The 20,505-nt window shown below is 35.4% G+C and overlaps 3 protein-coding genes across 26 annotated transcripts in view; 2 read left to right on the forward strand and 1 right to left on the reverse strand.

Annotated features, from left to right (window-relative positions):
• The window catches only part of armc9 (armadillo repeat containing 9), a 30,133-nt gene extending 26,913 nt beyond the window's left edge, over positions 1-3,220 (reverse strand). For 8 of the 20 annotated variants that reach the window (XR_013655733.1, XR_013655728.1, XR_013655736.1 and 5 more), the window contains exons 1-5: positions 2,979-3,159; positions 2,268-2,427; positions 2,003-2,128; positions 600-770; positions 113-268 (exon numbers count right to left, since the gene is read on the reverse strand). Coding sequence is in view for 11 of the 20 variants with exons in the window: in XM_011473967.3 (XP_011472269.1) it covers positions 113-268; positions 600-770; positions 2,003-2,128; positions 2,268-2,342 (528 nt within the window). In the remaining 9 variants the exon portion in view is untranslated. Of the gene's footprint in view, positions 1-112; positions 269-599; positions 771-2,002; positions 2,129-2,267; positions 2,428-2,978 lie in introns of all 20 variants that reach the window. The other 12 variants (XR_013655732.1, XM_078946547.1, XM_020702340.3 and 9 more) reach the window with 5 other exon arrangements.
• On the forward strand, positions 2,899-5,988 carry polr2h (RNA polymerase II, I and III subunit H). 3 transcript variants are annotated; one of them, XM_078946552.1, is made up of 6 exons: positions 2,899-3,000; positions 4,401-4,494; positions 4,873-4,956; positions 5,226-5,319; positions 5,422-5,505; positions 5,659-5,988. In XM_078946552.1, exons 2-6 carry the CDS (start codon positions 4,422-4,424, stop codon positions 5,774-5,776), a joined length of 453 nt encoding a protein of 150 aa, XP_078802678.1. In that variant the 5' UTR covers positions 2,899-3,000; positions 4,401-4,421; the 3' UTR covers positions 5,777-5,988. The 3 variants fall into 3 exon arrangements, with proteins under 3 accessions (XP_078802678.1, XP_020558003.1, XP_004067933.1); XM_020702344.3 differs by lacking the exon at positions 2,899-3,000 and adding an exon at positions 3,223-3,358; XM_004067885.5 differs by lacking the exon at positions 2,899-3,000 and adding an exon at positions 3,507-3,696.
• A 1,464-nt stretch (positions 5,989-7,452) lies between these two features.
• On the forward strand, positions 7,453-19,151 carry mfsd8l1 (major facilitator superfamily domain containing 8-like 1). 3 transcript variants are annotated; one of them, XM_011473971.4, is made up of 12 exons: positions 7,453-7,916; positions 11,971-12,156; positions 12,293-12,355; positions 13,147-13,266; positions 13,404-13,483; positions 13,561-13,900; positions 14,122-14,195; positions 15,287-15,500; positions 15,959-16,081; positions 16,185-16,315; positions 17,742-17,851; positions 18,762-19,151. In XM_011473971.4, the coding sequence occupies exons 1-11, from the start codon at positions 7,841-7,843 to the stop codon at positions 17,817-17,819; spliced, it is 1,485 nt and encodes a 494-aa protein (XP_011472273.1). In that variant the 5' UTR covers positions 7,453-7,840; the 3' UTR covers positions 17,820-17,851; positions 18,762-19,151. The 3 variants fall into 3 exon arrangements, with proteins under 3 accessions (XP_011472273.1, XP_020558002.1, XP_004068003.1); XM_020702343.3 differs by having other exon boundaries at positions 7,454-7,916; positions 18,723-19,151; XM_004067955.5 differs by having other exon boundaries at positions 7,454-7,916; positions 18,728-19,151.
• Positions 19,152-20,505: the final 1,354 nt, after the last annotated feature.

Consider the following 20,505-nt stretch of genomic DNA (forward strand, 5'->3'; position numbering starts at 1 on the left):
AAAGGTAGAAATACATTGTTTGACAATAATGTCAAACCCTGTTGAACTCTGTGGTACCCAGTAATAAACAATGAATGAAAGTTAAAGTCAAAGAAAGTTTCCTTTTGATCACCTTAAAGAGATCTTTGAAGGAAGGGTGAACAGCAGGGAAGGGAACAAAAGGCAAAGCATAGTAGGGCAAAAACTCTGCGTTTTGGCTCAACTCTGCTCCCCGAGTTTCAAGATATTGTTTGAAGTGGGAAATCCGCTCTTCAAATTCCGTACGGTCCTGGAGAGGAATGGAAGTTAGAAAAAAAATGAACCCAAATAAAAAATGGTGCCTTTAACCCTTGTGTTATCCTAGGCACTTATACTTTGGGAGTTGGGTCATCTAGACCCACTAGACAGTGCGCTGAACCTTTTTTCTTGAGAACACGTCAATGTGAGGGTGGGGTCATAGGATAGCACAAGGGTTCAACTCATAGCCATATAATTCCAGCTTTATTGAATAAAAAAAAGCAAAGCTTGTAGCACAACCTAGTGGACAGCATTAAAAACAACAAATCACAAGACTACTGTTTTCGTTTTTATGAGAACAAGGAACAATTAGATTCACGTACTTGTCTAACTGGATGGCTCCTCAGTGGGAAAATGGTGAAGTGGACATGAAGGTAGAACTCCAAGCCCTGGGTCTCAGCATCTAAATCTTTCACCTCAGAAGGAATATTCTCTTTCCACAGCTCAAAGAAAACTTTGTGGTCTCCATCGTCAAAAGAGCTAAGAAGGTCTTCCTTCAAGTCAGATTTAAAAAAACATAACAAACAAAAAAACTTGAAAAGAAAATCACTAACAAAAACATTCAACTGTTCTTATGAACATTTTATTAGTAAAATAATCTGCAATCTGGTCAAACATTTTTCTAATAGGCTAGACTAGAAGAAAAAAATGTAGAAATGCAATTTCTCCATATATGACTTGTATATGTGGAATCATTTTGTGTCTGCAAATATCTTGTTCGGGTTTGTTTGTTTATTTCAGGAATCCCCACAAGTCTTCTCCAGAGTAAAGATTATTCCTTCTGCGCTCTATTTTTTTAAATATACACTACTTACTGTTTTACACATAATTAGAACAATCACGATACTACACATATAGAAAACTTCAATCACTTTAACTAACATTCTAAAAGTATGCATGGTTTCAATGCTTTTTATACCTAGAATGGTCTGTAGCCTACACATATTATCTATAACTATCAGGGGGTTGACAATTCTTCTTTCTCTTTCGGCTTTTCGCATCAGGGGTAGCCACAGCGAACAAGTCGCATGGTAAACTTGGCAATGTTTTACGCCGGATGCCCTTCCTGATGCAACCTTCTCAAAGCAACCGGGCTTGGGACCGGCACAGAAGTAGAGAAGGGAACATCAACTTAATTGAATATTAGATTTACAATCCTAAGATTCAACCAAATCGATCTGTCTGAAGTAAGCCATTTATAGAAATAGGTCGACCTATACCGTTATAAAATCATTTCAAAATGAAACAAATCGATTATAATCAATATTGGAAAATACCGTTTCGATTGAGGTACGGTACGTTTATTTTACTATAATGTTAAAACTACCAAGTGCATCACAGCGGACAAAACACGTGATGGCAGCATAAAACTGATCAGTCCGTCATTACTTTGAATTTAGTAAAGACATGACCATACAGTGTGGCAGAATGTTCTGATAATGTTTAATTTGTATTTTTTTGTGGAAAAACAACAGTGGGTTGAACTTTATGAAACTAAAATGGGAATGGATTTGCCATTAACTCTTGTTTACCGGTACTTGTTTGTTTGCACACACATTTAATTTATACTTGATTATTTTGCAAGAGATACAAGGAATGTGGAAAACTTCACCTGCACTGATTAGAACCCAGGTATTTTTCTCTGAGTGGAATTGTTGTTAAAATGAATCCTTACACCCCTGATTACTATCAAGGACTAAGATATCTTATGAAACGTATAATTTACCTGAATGACACGAGTCTTTGAGTCTCTGAGAGCGTTTCCTCGAGGCTTGGAGACAAGTTTGCCTTTGCTTTTACATTCTTTGTCAAAAATTTGAACCGTTTCTTCAAATTCCCCAAACTTCAGGTACTAAAGAGAACAAACACAAAGTGTGTTAATTATACAATCACCATCGTGGAATACATTGAAATGTTAGATCAACTATCAGAATAAACAGATTATGGATTTTAATTGCAGTTTTTTTCTTCACATCCCTATCATGCTTTACCTCTTTAATCATCCCAAGGAGATCGGCTTCAGTTGCCAAGATGTCTCCCATCTTGGCTGTCTTAGTTGAACTCATCCGTGGACCACAGCTGTCAAAATACCGGCCGTCATTTGGGGCTCAGTTTGAAATTCCTTTGCACTTACAAAAAACAGGTAACAGTCTGAACAGACAGAATAGCACAGACAGGCAAAAAGAAAAAGAAAAAAATACTTCAATAATTTCACGTTTTAATGTAAAGATGACCAGTCTTGCTTATTCGAACAAGAGCAAATAATTACAACCTGTATTAACTTGTACGGTTTCAGTTTTCTTTCCGAATTATTATTTGTTTGTTCCAACCGAGGTTACTGTAGTTGTATTCAATTCAATTACATTGTATTTATAGCCCAATATTTACAGCAATAGTCATCTCAATGGGCTTCATTCCGGTAATTGTGTAATAAACATGAATCATAAAGAACATAAAGTCATAGAATTCAATAGCTGATTGCTAAACTAAACAGAAGAAACTAAGTGGACATCCCTGCCCTAAAACTAAGACCATCCTAATGTTACTACTATGATCAAAAAAAAATTATTTTCATCTTTGTATGCATTTTATAGCGGAAAACACGTTAACTATAACGGCAGAGATTTGAAGAGCTGCAAACTGCAGGAAGCTAGTCAATAATTGTTTCAGTCAGGTTTGTTCACATGATGAGCGTTCCTTACCTCGTTTGACCATCTTTTCTTGGTAAGAATCCGCATTAGAAGTTTCATTAAATATTTTATTTATGCTTAAAATGTATATTGGTAATTATTTTTTCGATATAATGACGCTTATGGTAAAAACAACAGCCTTAACATTAGCTAGCAACCGTCCACACAGAGGACGCTAAACGCACCTAGCAACAAGATGACGACAGACGGAAGTTAGTAAAAACTGTCGTAAAATTAGTTCAGTTGTTGGTTACTTAAATTATCAGTTAAATAATTGAGAGAAAACAAATACTTTTATAAAAATCTTTTTTTTATTTGCTACGTAAAATTTAGCCAAAATATTATTCGTTTTTTCCCCATCTTTGACCTATTGTGAGCCTTCAAATAAAACGGTAGGCAAATTTAATTGGTGTTATTTTAGTGATCATTTTTTCTACATTACACCATCGCAACGCATTTTTCCCTTTCTAAAAAATGTATAACATTCAGTAAAGCAAAACATGCGTCTTTCTTTTAAAAGAAAAAAAGAGACAAAAAAACGGAAGTTCTTGTTATGTCAAAGGTCGAACACGCTGGTTCTGCGCGGTACCGACTATTTCGCTTAATAATGAATGAAAATCTATCTAAATCAAATATCTGACGTCTAGGTTACATTATTATCGTTTTTACACGAATTCACCACATTCCAGGGCATACTATTTACACAAAAATACAAGAACAGCACTTGGGGGTAAGTATTATATTTTGTGTGGACAACATGATGCTACAGTTAGCGCGTAAGTGAACATTGTTAAAGTTGTCCAAAGTTGTGACAAGTTTTGTTCACCCACTTTGACACGGTGGGAGAGCTTTGTGATTTCCATTTGTTTTGACCTATTCCTTTTTCTTTTTAACTTGTTTTTAATTAATTATAGTCAAGATCGGGACCAGAACGCTTAGGAGTGACCAGGTTAGACAGGATAAGGAACGAGTACATCAGAGGGACGGCCCATGTTGCCTGTGTTAGCGACAAAGTCAGAGAAGCCAGAATGAGATGGTTTGGACATGTTCAGAGGAGGGATAGTGGATATATTGGTAGAACTAGAAGGATGTTGGAGATGGAGCTGCCTGGCAGGAGGCCAAGAGGACGGTCAAAGAGGAGATATATGGATGTCTTAACAGAGGACATGAAGTTGGCTAATGTTAGGGTAGAAGATGTTCATGATAGAGTGAGGTGGAAAAGGATGATTCGCTGTGGCGACCCCTGATGGGAAAAGCCGAAAGAGAAAGAAAGAAGAAAGAAGAGTCATAGGAATTTCACACTGAAACTGTGAAAAACACAATATAGCACTCACTGCTATAGTGTGTTTTTCTTGATTGACTTGGCTACGTAAAATGCTTTGCTGTGTGACTAACCTTCCCTTTTAATTTTGTTTTATGATGAATCTGTTTTAGGTTTAACAGAAAGGGATAAAGATGGCTGGGATTTTGTTTGAAGATATTTTTGATGTGAAAGACATTGATCCAGATGGCAAGAAATTTGACAGAGGTATGTGGACTGTCACTGTAAAAACACAAAAACGATCTTCACCAGTAGATAGTTTCAGTTGTAAAAGTCATAATTACAATTGTATATTGCATTTTTGTTCATATTGTGTTAAGTGTGACTAAAAAATTGTGTTGTCAGTAATTACAGCTTTTATTTTATTATTTTATTACAGCTAAACATTACAGTCATCACATTACTGAGTTGGGAAACCTTCAATCCTGCTTTTTAGTAGCTTTAAAACTAACACAATAACAAACATAATCATTATATGCATTTGCTTGAAAAAGATGGATATCTAAAAGCGCGTTAGTCAGTTTCATAATGTTTTCAGTTCTCTTTAATATAAACTAATACAGGTTATTATTACTTATACTGCAGTGTCTCGTCTGCATTGTGAAAGTGAATCTTTCAAGATGGACCTGATCTTGGATGTAAATACTCAGATTTATCCTGTTGATCTTGGTAAGAAATTAACAATGTCCTTTATTGTTTATGTCTTGTTTGATCTTAGACATTTGGCCTTTGTGGAGGAATTTTTAAATTGATTATTGGTAGTATTTAGTGAAACTGTCATTCTTCACTCTTGTAAGGTGTTGGTGCAGAATTGATAAGTTATTTTAACTCAGTTTTGACTCAATGTAAAACTATTGTATTAGAAGTGTAGCTTGATCTTAGGTGATTATGTACATTGCTATGATAAATCCAGATTTTTTTTTGCATGTTTCAAAAAGGGGACAAGTTCAGACTGGTGATTGCCAGTACATTATATGAAGATGGAACGCCAGATGATGGAGAGTACAATCCCCAGGATGATCGACCATCTAGGCAAGGCATTTAAAGAAGATAAATGAACATCCATGTCTTTCAATCTGTGGCAGATAATGTGTGATGCTTTTGATTCATCTTCCATTTTTAAATTGTTTCTAGGGCAGCTCAGTTTGACTATGTAATGTATGGAAAGGTCTACAAGATAGAAGGCGATGAGACCTCAACAGAAGCAGCCACGCGTCTGTAAGTTCTACACAAATGCATGTAGATCATTACAATCCTTTATTTAAGTTAAAAGTCAAGTGCTGTCAATTTAGTGATTAGTAAAAATTTAAATAAACTGTATGTATGTGTAAATGTTGATCAAGTCCTCTAATGATGTGCTTGTTCTTTCAGCTCAGCCTATGTGTCTTATGGAGGCCTTCTCATGAGGCTGCAGGGAGATGCCAACAATCTACACGGCTTTGAGGTAGACTCCAGAGTCTATCTCCTCATGAAGAAGCTGGCCTTTTAACCCCCCTCCTCTGTTTTCTACCGCCTTCATCCACCTTTGTAAAACTGGGATCTAGAAAAGTGGAACATATGAACATCTTAGAGACAAAACACCATGTTTTTGTAAACCTCTGTTGTATTTTTTATAGTTCCTCCAACAAACTACACTGAGGTCTGTGATTTCCACTTGGTGGTACACTGTAAATAAATATTTCTTTCTTTTATACAAAACAATTACAAGTGTTGATTAACTTCATTTTATAGCGATGAATACTCTTCAACAGTGTTGCAGAACGCAGCAAAATGAAACCTGGAGACAGAAAATTGAATTATAGGGAAATAAGCGGCTTTTGTGCGCCAAACAGGACACTTAAAGACTGTTATAACAAATGTCACAAGATGGGAATCACTCTGACTCACTGAATACTGGTATGTGCACACAAAGCTTTAAACACAAACAGAATGGATTCATGTTGTAAAATAAAGTTTTGCCCTTTGTGGTACTGACATGTATTTTAGCATAAAGTCTGGATTTGGGCTTTATGTAGTTATCCAGCTGATATGTGATCAGTTGCATCTCATGATATGTATGACTTGTCTAAAAATTTCAATGCTTTTGCTAGTAGAACAGTTTAAAATCTTCATCTCTTACTTCCATTTTAGTTTTGTCTGCCTTGTTTCAGCAATGACATTTTCAGCTGCATTCTGCTGCTTATGGTTCACTTCAGATTGCCTGAGCCAAAAATCTATTTTTTTTCTATTAGTACAGCTCATAAAAATTGACATGCCATCAGTGAAGACCTTAAATGCAAATAATGAGAAGTTTCCATTTTTCCAACCAGCCTGACCTTGAGTCAATTTCATGAAGGGTTTATTATATTTAATTGAAGACTATTTTATTGGATTAGTCATGCAGTAAGAACAACACGGGAATACATGCTCCATACAGACAAAACATAAATGACATTCCTTCATTTTGAAGTTTCTTTATTTTTCTAAAATAAATTATAATTCAAATGAGAATCTGGAAACCGGAGAGGATCCCACTTTTTGAAAAGTACCTTTTTACTCAGGCACTGAACAGAGGATGCAGTGGAATCTTGGATGATGAGGTTTATAGTTGTCACCAAACTTTGACTCATGTTTATTTTAATGTTTCATCCAGTTGAACAGTTGACTCCTGATGATCATGAAATGCTGTGAGGAGAGACAGCAGCTTCATTTTGCTAACCAACTCTTAGGGCAGCAGGAACACGATTGAGGTTTAAAAGGTTCTGATATTGCTTCTGCATTTTGATTTGGACTCAGATAAATGAGGAGTCATTGTAATACATTTTAACTTGATCTAATCTTTGCTTAAAAAAAATCCCTTTTGCTATTGAGGATTTGTTATTTTGTCTGGTTTTATAAATATCTGACAGAAAAATTGCTGTTACATATCCTTCATGGTAAAATCTGAAGTTTAGTTGACTTTTTTTTATCATGCAAGCTTAAATAAATGTGAAAACAGGGTAGTTCTATCATGATCCCTGACAGCATTTTGTTAGACTTTACTGCAGGTGGTTACATGACATCATAACAAATGGTTAGGCTCTAATCAACTTTTCCTTTTTTTTGTATCTGTTAAGGCATCTAATTAGTTTAAAAAAAATGTCGGTGACGAAATTGATCTAAATTGGGAACTGGCTCTGAAATCAGTGCAAAGCGCGCTCCCGAGACAAGACTACTCCTTTCCAGGAGTTCGTTCCTGCACAACACCGGAAAAGACGGTGGCCATGGAGGGGCATGTCGAATTGTTTTCTTACGAAAAAGCGTTGCTGGACTTTGATTGACCGTATGTGAAGGATCTTCGGGCTCCTCTTTGGTCTTAGAATCGCCCCAGGCATTGCTAAAATATCGTATTTAAATCGTGGAGGAAAATGCTGATGTATTTTGAGCTTTTCTCAGATGAATAGCCAGGTTTAGCATCTTCCCCAGCTTTAATTGGAAGCCTCGCTCTGTGGATTAGCTCAGCTGTTTGTCAAAGCATGAGGAGCGCGTTCAGAGAAATGATAGAGACGGGAGAATAGCAGACCACACCAGCAAGATGGATAATCGCCGTAAGAGGAAACTGACATTCGCTACTATTGGACTCATTTTTCTTCTTAGCGGTGTGGAATATGGTAAGACCCCTTTCTGTCTTTCTGACGCTCTTTATTATGGACAGACGGGTGATAAGGATTTAGTTATTAGTTATCGTAAACAGTGTTTTTCAACCTTTTTTGAGCCAAGGCGCACGTTATCCTGGACAAAAGTCCCGCGGTACTCCAGCATCCAAAAATTAAAAAAGGAGAAACTCTAGTCTGTATTGATTTATAGTCCACCCACAATCTCACGTGAATTTTTGTGATAATTGTGGTAGAAAAAGCTGGAAGTTGCAGCTGTTTTTGTTAGTTTTCAGTAATTGTAACTTAATTATTTGACATTTTACCCTGGTAGTTGTTTTTTTCCTCCTGTTTATTAACATACAATTTTATGTAACCTCACAAAAAACATTAGTCTTTCTAAATATTGATTTTTTTTTTTAAATGTTGGTAAAATAAATTTTTTATTTTTTTACAATATGATCACAAATGTGTTTGATAAATTTTACACAAAAAACTAACATGTTTATGTTTATTGTAGCTACACAAAAAGTGAAAATGTTGAAGTTTTATTAGTTTTTCTCTTGTCTTAATCAAAAATTAAGTCTTTAACAAAAATGTTTTATTTCTTTTTGGATTATTAAATACGTTTCAATTTATTTTAAATGTGTCTGTTGGCCACTTCACCTTAATCCTGTTTCTTAAATGTTGCTATTACTTCTACTTAGGTTTAACTTTTCATTTTTTCACAAGTGATTGAAGTCTGAAAGCGAATTTGTCTTTGAATCCAGACATTATTAGAAAAGTGTTTCAGTTAGAAAGATGACTTGGACCAAACTCTGGGATGTTTGGTTGTTAATAAACACAAAGCTTGAAGGAGAACTAAACTGTTTATCTCTGATTTCATCAAGAAGATTTAAAAACTGTTTGTGTTTTCGTTGTGGTTTCAAGATGTTTAACAGGGAAGACTCTTTGTACGCCAAGATGCTCTCACTTTAACGCTATGCACCATGGGAGATGTCGTGATGACAGACAGACTCGCTTCTCTGAGCTTCATTGTTTTGTCGACTTGTTCCACGGTCTGACATCAGATCCCACGGAAAGCTACACCGCTAAAGACAAGCTTTAGCTGTTTTTGTTGGAACTGAGAGACTTTATGAGCAGAATCGGGACAAGCATGTGAAGACTTTAACCACTTCTGATTGGTCGTATGATTGAGCCTCCAAGAATGATTGGTGGAGACAGTTAAAGGGGCAGGACTTTTCCGAAAACAGCTGAAGCTGTGGTTAAATCGCGTTACCTTCATTCTTATCAAAGTGTCTTTTATAGAATCAAATAAACACAAAGAAAAATGTATTTTATGATCTTTCATATTCCTAACCGCTTAGTGTTTTATCAGGCCTATTTGGATGAACACAGAGCTGATATCCTGGAGATGGAAAATGTTTTTAGATCAGTGAAAAATGGGCAATTTCTCATGGCACACCTGACCATCTCTCACGGCACACCGCAGCACACTGGTTGAAAAACACTTCTAAAACAGTCAATAGTTTGCTTATAATCATGTTTTATTATCCACAATGATACAGTTAGAATTGCAGTGATTATAAAGAGTCAAAACTGATGCATAGCCTAAAAAAATTGAAAACAAAAAAACTCCAGATATGCGTTTTTTTTTTTTTTTTTTGGCAAACGTTCACTCTCTTAGGTTTCTTCCTTTTTTGTTTATTTTTATTTTTTATATGCACCCTAATATAAAATCAGACACTGACAGTTGCAGTGAAAAAAAAATAATAAAAACAATAGAAACATCTTGGATCAAGCCAAACTTTATTCATAAAGCCCTTTTCAAACAACAGTGTTTTACAGAATTAAAATTAAAAAAATCTTTCAACCTCAACTAAAATACAAAACAAAAATCAAATACCTTTACATAATAATAATAATAATAATAAACAACCACAAATTAACCTCACAGAAAATACGTTTTCCCCCCACAGATTAGCACAGGTGGATTGGCAGTGAGGTTTTTTGCACAGAATGCCCTTCCTGACACAATCCTATGTTTTATCCGGGCTGGGGACCGGCACAGGGGGACCCAGACATGAGCCCTTTTGTACGCTTAACCAACTGGGTTATCCAGCTGCCCTGAAATGACCTATAGATAAAAATAGAAAAAGCTTTATGCTGAAGTGAGAAAATTATTTTCTTGGGATCTGTCCACACCAGCAAATCAAATCAAACTTTATATCTAAAGTCCGTTTACAACTCGTGCTACTCAAAGTGCTTCACATAAAAACATAATCAAATTTAAAAAAAAAAAGGGCAAAACAAATATTTTGTTTAAAACCTACGCAATGCCACACCGCCCCTTACACACAAACCATGGTAAGAAAAATGATAACCTCCCCCAGTCAAGATCACAAAGGACATCTCCCCAGGATCCCCTCTTATCAAAGCGAGCAGCCAGAGCTAGAAGATCCCACTGCAACAACCCTGTTCACTAGGACGGCCGAGTCACTGGTGTGGAGGATTCCTCTGAGGAAAACACTGGAGTTTAAACAAAATGAAAATAATATGCATAAAGGTAAAAACTAATGTCCAATGAAACCTTAAGGCATTATGAGCACGTATAATCAATGAAAATACATAAGGGTCTAATAAACAACAATCCTCCTGGATAAAACAAAACAAGACGAATACATCAAATGTAATTATCAAATTGTATTTCTGAAATTCTGCCTAAAGCCAGGATATTCTGATCAAAAGATCCTTCAAATGTGTGTGGTAGGCTGATTAAAAAAAAAAAAGATACGGTATTTCTTTTTTTGTGTATTTGTTTATCCACTTATTCATTTACTCTAATTTTTGTGATCACAAAGGAGTAATTACTTTTTAATTGGCTCTAATAAAACTACAAAATAGGGATCTGTCTTTTTCTGTTATTAAATTGGACTTTTTTCATTGTATCTTTGTCTCTTTCAGGCCAGAACAAATTAATTTGAATTGATTAAAAAAAATGTAAAGATGAATGGGTATAGCATTAATGTGGACACCCAGATAGAAGAATCAGGCCATTCAGAAAATTAAACCAGAAAATACTTTGGAGATTCTTTGACTCCTTGATTACTGTGGAAAGGAAACAAGTCACTTGCTGAAAGCTGTTTTTAAATGGTTCTACTTTAAAAAATATAACATTATCTCTTTTTAAATGATTATACATTCAAAAATGAATCATTTTCTTTATCACACAGTCCTTGTTGTGTCAAAACCCTTTGATAAAACCACATTTCAACCAAATACACCTTGGTTTGAGTGTTGAGGTGGAAAACAGGGCTTATCTCGACGAGTTTAAGAAGGCTATGTACTTTTAGGGTTCCTACCCCTCAAAAACACGTGGACTGTGATTTGAAAATCAGGACTTCAGCAAAAAAAACCAATAAAGTCTTGCTAAAATATGTTATTGCCCTACTTTTATAAACTGGTTAGTCTTTGCTTGGAGGTCAACTTATTAAATCTTGCTGAACAACTCTGTAGTATTTAGATCTTTCTATGTTTTAGTTATAAAAAGGTCTAACGTTTTTAAATCTGTGCATATTTTATTATTTATCCCTTTCAATGATATAAAGAAAACAAAAGGGCACAATTCTACATTTTCCAGTATGAAAAAGTAAGTTATATTCTTTTGCACATGGTTGGCTGTGTTGAAACAGTGGAATCTTCTTTTTCTAAATTGCAAAAGAAGTGGAGTTATCACTTCCTCTGCAATCTTGACAGCATGTGACATGGGACACTCCTATTGGCTCCGGGTTGGCTTTAGTTGGGGCAATTGTTTGTCTGTGTGCTGATAAAGCTTCAGTCATTGATGGGGAGAAAGAGCAGTTTCAGGAGCTCCCACTGGGAAAAAAAAAAAAGAATAAGCTGGTTAATAGTTTCATTCTCATTTCATATTGTGTTAAGTAAAAGTTCACATATTCATATTTAAAAACCAAAAAACACAATTGTGCATGTTCTTTAGTCCCTCCATGGGTAGTTAAGAACTAACATTTTCTCTGTTTCATTTGTCTCTTTTTTTTATTTTTTATTTCCTCAGCTGTGATATTACCCACCATATGGAGATATTTGCAGACTTTAAATGCGGAGCCTTATTTCCTGGGTTTAACACTGTCTGCATTCAGTCTGAGTGGCCTGCTTTCAGGACCGCTGTTTGGTCACTTGTCCGACAGAACCCAAACCACAAAGAAGATCATTTTGTTTGCCAACTTTTTCGAAATAATTGGTAAGTCTACAGTTTCTTCCATTCTTTCTCCTCACTTGGATTGTTTGCATTGTTAGACTTTGGCTCCCCGCGATTATGAAACCTTAAAGTTCCAATATGAGTTTTGAATAATATTTCTTATCCGTTTTATTTTTAGGTAATTTAATGTATTTTATGGGCTACTCCAAGTGGCTTTTACTGTCCAGTAGATTGGTAGCAGGTAAGTGACAAAAACTAACACTCTTTTGGGATGAATAGAATATACTTATCTCACAAAACAGCATGACCCATTTTTAAATTTACATAAATCAGCAATATTTATCTTCTGGGTATTTTTTTTTCCATTCATAGTTAATGTCTATATACTCATGAGAAAGGTAAAGTCAATTAATATAACTAAACTTCTCTTTTTTTTGTTGCCATCATTGCATTCAAGTCAATTACAGCCTGAAAGCTAAATGCCGTTCAGCCTCAGAAAATAAGTTTAAATACACACTCCAATGAAAGTAGGATTTTTGGGTGTTTTAATCATGTTCTTATAGCCTTTTTCTCATGATGGAGCACATATAGAAAGAAAATTATGCCTGAAAATACACATTTTGCAGATGCAAAAATCCCATATGAAAAAGCTTGTGAGTGTAAAGTAGAGGTTACTATGGCAAGCTACGAGCTCCCTGCTGCGCTTCTTGTAGACGACTCAATCCGTGTACGTCCATCTGGCTTAAAACTCGTGGCTGGATAGCTCCAATAGTGTACAACATTTTTGTTGAACCAGTAAAGTAAGGTTGGGGTTAGCTGTAAGCTAGTGGCAGAGCATGTAAACAGATGGATGATGGGAAGCGAGCACAACTCTGAGGTGAATTTCTGATCAACCACTGCTGCTATGCAGAAATGATGCCCTTGATTAACAACGCGCTTTTTGATATTGGCCAAAAAACGGCATAATCATAATTAAAAGACCAGATTTTTGTAACTTTGTTAGCTTAGTTAAGTGATGAAATCCATTTGTAGGAATCGGCACCGGAGCCGGCTCATCCATCTTTGGCTTTTTGACCCGAAGCACAGCGTCTGAGGACCGTGCCACCGTCTTTGCTGCTGTCATGGCATGTCGACAGGCTGGCCTTTTGATAGGTGAGAATGTCATTTTCTTCTCACAGTGTACACTGAATAAGTTTGTCTTTTTTTTAGGTAACACATTGGTAATCTAGGAGCAGAGATGCATGGTGTTCTAGTAAGATGATACATGTTGAACTCTGTGCTCCACACAGGTCCTGCATTTAACATCTTCCTCAGGCTGTGTAATTTCCATTTGGGCTCCTTTGTCGTTAATAAATATACTGCGCCGGGGGTAAGGATTGAAGCATGTCTGAGTTTAGAAGTAAAATGAATGTTTCCTGATTCAAACTCCCTCTGAATCCCGTGTAGCTGTTTATGTGCCTGCTGTGGATTCTCCTTCAACTGGTTGTGGTGTTTATGTACTGGGACCTTCCATATTTGGAGAGGAGGAAGACCAAAGATAGTGTAATACACAAGGAGGAAGAGAACACACACGCATCTGTGGAAGATGAGGAAGAAGGAGACGAAGAAGTAAAGCCGCTAATGACGTCCCAGGAGCTTGTGGGATCCTACGGCTCTGTGGTGGCACCAGACCCCTGCAGGAAACACTCCCGTGTTTCCTCTATTCATAATTCTCCAATTTCCTCCCCTGTAACGTCTCAATCCCATGAGCATGTTACATCCCTAAAGAGTTCCAGCTTATACAGAGGTAAATGGCTGACAACAGGTTGGAAATGTTAACTGAGGCAATATTTCAAAAGACGTAAAGCAAACAGATAAGATAACGAGTGTAAGCTTTAGAACTATTCTTGAACAGTTGCTAAAAAAGTATTTTCATTTCATCAGTGAGAAGAAAATTGTGTTTTTTGGTATTCCTTCCTTGGACTCTGCCGTTGATTTCTCTTTTTTTTCTTTCTACATTTCACACAGAGTTCCTGAGAGAGGAGGTGGTCGTGCTCCTGGCTGCCCAGTTCATCACCCTTTTCAACCAGACGGCTCTAGAGGTGTACAAACAAAAGAAAATGCACACGCAGAGGAGGCCTAAGTCACACCATTAAGCCTCAAAAACAATGTGTTTTGTACAATACATAGAATAAAACCATTCAGAATGACACAGACAAATTGCATTAGTCCATGTCTAATTTGTAAGTTCTGTAGCCTGGGTGGGACTGATAAGATGCACAGGTGAACCAAAACATGCATCTCAACGAGACAATTTATAGCTGTTTAGGTGAAAATTTTAGTTTTGAACAAATTCGTTTTATAAGCTAATATATTCTTTTTAATAATGAATTCAGACCTTTCTGATGGTGATCTTCATTTGGAGTTACCTCCTCATTACGTAGGTGTGTCAGATCAGAGATGAATCCACTGTTGGAATCCACCTATGGATGACCTTTTATCGTCATGGTTGCGTCCAAATTCCTTTACTGCTCTCTACATAGTGCGTTCGCCATTTTGTAGTGCTCTCCAAATCTACAATTCTAATATCGAGTGCCCTAGAAATTTCCCAGAAGTCTCTGTGAAAAACCTGTGTGCATCGATACTTACTAGATTGGCGAATGTAGACCACAATGCATTGCGTCTGAAAATGTTTTGCCAAAAAAATGTATTTGCAGGTATTTTTTTAATAAACCGTCAACATTTTTATCTTCAGAAGACAGTGGATTCATAAATGATCGTCGCAAAACACTCATCTCAATTAGATTTTCACTTCGTGAAATCGATGATCTCATATTTGCCGTTTGAAAATAAATAAATAAAAAACCAGTGAGGATGGTGTACGAATTGTTTTTAAAATCTAGGGCGCTACATTGTCCCGCATCATCTAGTTTTTTAGTAGTTGGGGAGTAGGGTGGGAATTTGGACACAGCTATGGTTAATAATTTGAACCAATTTTTCAAACAACTTAAAGGTTTTCCAACAGAAGCCATGCTTCACATCAGACAAAGCAAACCCTCATCAGTGCAGAACCGTTTTCAAAGAAATAAAATGCACACTTTTTGTATGTAGACATATTTAAGTGTTCGTTTAAGCATATTGAGATTTCCGGGCTTTGATGCAGTGGAGCTCATTTTGACTCGTCTCCCCACAGACCATGGTGACACCCCTGACCCAGAAGTATTTCAACTTTGGGGAGCTGGAGAACAGCGTGATGTATTGTCTCGGTGGCGTGGTGGTGATTGCTGGATTCCTGTTTGTGCGCTGGCTCAGCAAACATGTAGCGGAGCGGGTAGTTCTCGCCATCGGCTTGACCATTTGCAACATCTCCTGTATCTGGTGTCTCATATTCTTGGCTAAACCTTTAGGTAAGACGTGAATCCAAAGTGGGGCTGAGTTATTGCTGAAAAACAAACCAAAAGGATTTTATTACCATTTGACGAGATCTGATTACTTGTTAGTTCATCTGTCGAGTTTCCTTTTTTTTTCTTTTTTATAAAAAAATTGTTTATAATAGAACAAAGTTAGAACTTTCCAAAACAAAACTTTTTATTTTTTTTAACTCATGGATTTACTCAATAATATTGCATTGTAAAATGAAAAGTGATTCAGTTTTTCAACTTGTTTACCCAGTTCTTTTCCAAATATTTTACTCCTCAAAGTTTGAATCCTCTCATTTTACTTTTATCTTAAGCAGTGTGTGTTGTATTTAAAAAAAAAAAAATTGTAATAGGCAAACAAACAAAGACTGCGTCATCAAACTGAGCTAAGTTTCTGGATTTGTCATGCTTTTTTGATGTTCTTGTTTTTATTTTATATTTTTTAGGAGGCTTCTCATGGCAGTTGACCGAGTTCATCATCGGAGTGTTTCTGCAGGTTTTGGGTCTACCGTTTGTTGCTGTGGCTCAGGTGTCCCTCTTCTCCAAAATTACCTCTGAGAAAACTCAAGGTGGGAAACGGCGCCACCTTGTGGATTTGTTTGCTCAGTAGTGTAATTTAAGTGAAAACGTTTCTGTCATCTGACTGAAGTGAGTTTGTTGCCGATCCTGCAGGTTTCAGTCAGGGGGTCCGTCGCTCAGTGGGGGGTTTGGCCACCATCCTGGGCCCGCTGTGGGCTGGTGGGCTGACCGACAATATGTATGTAATGATGGGAGTGATGGTGGTACTACTGGTAATGTTGACAGTAAGTAAAAAACAAAAATAATTATTTTTAAATCATCACAGGCTTCAAATAAATATTTTTATCTTCTTGAATCCAGGTTCTTAAATGAGCTTGAGAAAATCAAAATGTTGTTCTCAAAATGTGGACAAAATTTAGTTTGAGTTATGCCAACATTTGTGACTGATCAATATCTTCAACCTTTGTCCAACATACATTCAGAAGCAAATGACAATTTATGAAAAATATAGTTTTAAAAAAAGACATAAAAAAATGAATATGGGGAATCCATGACCAATAAATTTACAAACAGAAAAGAGAAATGTCTCCCTCTAGTGGGGAAAAACCAAAACAAACTCCAGAACAGACTCCTTACTGCACGTGTCAATCTCAAGGTCTGGGGGCCAAATGTGGCCCGCAAGAGCACAAGTTTTTTAATATCTTAAAATAGCATTTTTCTTAGTTGGTTACATATTATTTATGTGTAGCTGCAGTTGTAATTGTTCAATGTTTGCAGGTCTTATGTGTGTACGCAGATAAATTGTTGTCATGAAATCATCAGATGGATGAAAGGCTGTGTGCAGCCTTTTTTTGTGAAATGATACACTATATTACACGTTCTTTCCAGCTCAGTTTTATGTTATTTTTCTGTTATTCACTTGGACAGTTTGATCCTAGGTTTTAATAAGAAGACAAACTTTAAAAGGATTTATTCTAGAGTAACAAGCAAACATATGTTTTCTATGCAACTGTAATTGTCACTTTAAAAAGTTATAGTAGACAAATAACGAGTTATTTAACATTAAGGAGTAGGTACATATATTTTTCATTACATTTAGTTACATGTACAAGTTATATCTGGCCCTTTGAGGACAACCACTATGCTGATGTGGCCCTCAGTGAAAATGAGTTTGACACCGCTGCCTTACTGGCTCCAATGGTCGAAATGGAAAAGGATAGGAAAGAAATTATACACCTGAAGACTTTAAATTGAAAAAGAAAATAATTCCTTTACAGTAAATAGGCGTTGAAATAAATTCCCTTTAAAATTTTAAAGTCAGTTTAGCCTATTGAGTCTGTTTTCCAGGAATGAAAAGAAACCACAGCGAGTTCATAATGGACACTGCAGATGAATGTTGCATGAAGATGACACATTGTCCTTGTACACATAAAATTTTCATAGTGAAATCACTTGTACCTATTAGCATCAATTATATAGCCTTGTATGCAACAGTGCACAAGTACAATGCAGATGAAAGACCAAGAGGCCTCATGGCCTTAATGCTGCAGCATACAACCAGCCTAAAACAAAGCATGTGCCAATTATTAGAACAAAAAAAGAAACAGGAAAAATCATCAAAAACATGTTCAAATCATCCTGTAATCTTTGTTTTTGAAATGTCTGATATTGCGTAAAGGTGAAGACTGTTGTTTTTTTTCCCCCCTTTAGATAATGCTGGCATTTTCATATAACCGGCTGGTGGAACCTGCGGAAGACCAAATAGACATTTCAGTAAATGGAGGTTAAATCTGCAGTTCTCTAAAAGAGAAATAACTAAGGTATTTTGCCATGGTTTCATTTGTTTTGATACCATTTTTTCCTTTACAAACAAGAGGGGGGAAGAATCAGAGCCTCAACTCAATTGTTATGTTACGGTGAATAATTGGTTAAAAGAATTCAACTTAACTTAGGTTCAACTTTTCAATGTAAATAAAAAAAAGAAAATTTTTGTTTAAAAGTCAAAAAGAGGGATCACATTGGAAAGCTTTAATCCGCCTTGTTGGACACTGACTTTTTGACAAGTGTTGGTATGACAAGTAAAAGAGATTCACGGTTTAAAAAAACTGTGGTACTTGATCAACCAAAATAGGAGAGGAAAGCGAGACGAGCAAAGTGAACACTATTGGAAGGCTTTAAAGTGTTTTCAGATACTATTTACAAATTAGAGATGCTACAGTAGGAGCTGTGGAGGTTGATTTAATGTGTGAAAATTAGAGTAATGTCTTAAATATTAAATATTATATTATAATGAACTTCTAATGTTTGCTCTGTTTTTAAATTCATTTGGTTGTTTTATTATTTATCTTAGTGTAAAAGCACTTTGTGATACCAAGTATAAAAAGTGTTATATAAAAAAAGATTAACTGATATTCAAAACTCAAAAGCAGAAAATTCTAGATTTGTTACAAAGAGTGCAGATTGCCTAACGGTAAGTTTTAAGCACCTCATTTATTTATTCATTTATTAATTAGTTCAAATCCAATTTTTAGTTCTAGCACATTTTATTTTAGACATACCTCTTTAAAAAGAACTTTTAAATACATTATTTTTATTTGATTTTGATAAACTATGCTTGGGTCTTTTGTTAGAACAATGCTTTGCTAATGTCAATCAGTGGACTAAGTTGATTTTCTCCTCTCTGTGTGGGAGTGCAGCAGGGTCTCCCTGATCTCCGTCTTCTGTCTACAGTGGAACAGTTGTTGGGGATGAAGCACACAGGAGAACGTGGCCCTCTGATCAAACAGCTGCTTGTGCATTTTAGAGGAATACCACCTTGCTGCATGTTTCCTATGGAAATAATAAAATCCTTCTAGGAATGCATGTAGGGAGAAAAAAAAATGCTTCCATCACAGTTAGACACGGCTTATGGTGCGCCGTCTGTACATTCTGTTCCAGGACACCAGCTTTAAAGACCAACAATGAACCAAAGGTTTTGTGAATTTCACTGACTGAAAGGTTCTTCTTTTTTGTTTTAATATTTAGAAGTGATTTATGCAATATATTTAACTTGGTATAATTATGGTCTGCATTAATTGTTATAATTTCAATAAAACAGAGTTTTATACTTTGTCAATGTCATTTTTGTTTGTCAAATTATTTTAATTATTTAAAATGATGGTGTTATTAGGTGCTAACATGAGCAAACATGGTGTATCTGAGGTTTTTCTGGAGTGTTTCAACAAACTGAAGTCTTAATAGAGAATTTTGATTTCATTTTGCATGTTTGCTTTCTTCATGTTTTATATTTTACTCATGCAAATAACAATTAAACTAATTTCACTTTCAGGAATTCAAGGAGTTTAAATGCTTTTTTTGAATGGTTACATATTCTAAACTATTTTATTTAAACAATGTTTAATATTTTGATTTGGTCCTATTTTGTGACTTGCTTAGAATAAGTCATTCCTGTAAGGATATTAGCCTGCAGTTTAAATTCTAAAATCCAATCATTTGAACTGGTACTAAAAAAAAAATAAATCACTTTCTTATGAAGTCAAATATGAAGATTAGTTTTGTACTAATGTACCACAGGTGAAATCTTTCCAAATTCATGGTCATTTGAGATGGCATTAGCTTTTTTTGATTTTATTTCAGAGATGCAATTCTTTTTATTAACATAGGAGTGCGCTCTTAGTCTTTGTCCTGGAGGATGGCATTTTCAGCATTGCTGGACTCTTTGTGTCTGTATTAATTCTTTGGCCAGTCAAGAGCTCTGAAACAGTAAATCCATTGAAAAAAAACTGTTTACTCTTGAAAAAGTTTGAAGCCAAGACAAAATAAAGATTAATTTGTTCCAGAAATTGAGAAAATTGCTCTTCGAGTTTTTTAATTGGACATTATAACAAACACAATAAAGATTGTAATTAAAGTTTATTTTTATCTCTTTTTTTTTTTTAATTTAGCTTATCATGTCTTGTTTATATTGTAACGCCTGTGCATTCATATAACAATTTGAATTATTTTATTTTTTCTATTAAAAAGGACCCCCCCCCCAAAAAAAATCAACTGCCTTAAGAATTATTGTAAAATCTGTAAAACTTCCATACGGAAACAGTACAAATGCATTACTTTAAACGTTAGTTTTACATTTTAATGTTTAATTTAAAATGTTAATCATTTAACAGATTTTTAGGGTAGTCAAAAGACAGTTTTATTAGGACTTTAGCTGTTTTATTTGGTATACATCAGTTAGGCATTTATCTGCATTTGCAATGTAATTTTATCATGACAAAACAGTTTTTTACATTTATGTTAAATTTAGTGTTAGTTTATAATACATGACTAAATATTAAATAAAGGTGAATGTATAACAATAGTATTTCATATTTATTTAATTTTGTATGACAAGACAATATTACAGTTAACATCTGGTCAGAGTTTAAAAATATTATTACTGCCTAAACATTACTATTCTCTTATTGACAGTTTTGAG

The sequence above is a fragment of the Oryzias latipes genome, chromosome 4 (genome assembly GCF_053564925.1).
Source record: "Oryzias latipes strain Hd-rR chromosome 4, Olatipes_Hd-rR_3.1".
NCBI classification, from domain to species: domain Eukaryota; kingdom Metazoa; phylum Chordata; class Actinopteri; order Beloniformes; family Adrianichthyidae; genus Oryzias; species Oryzias latipes.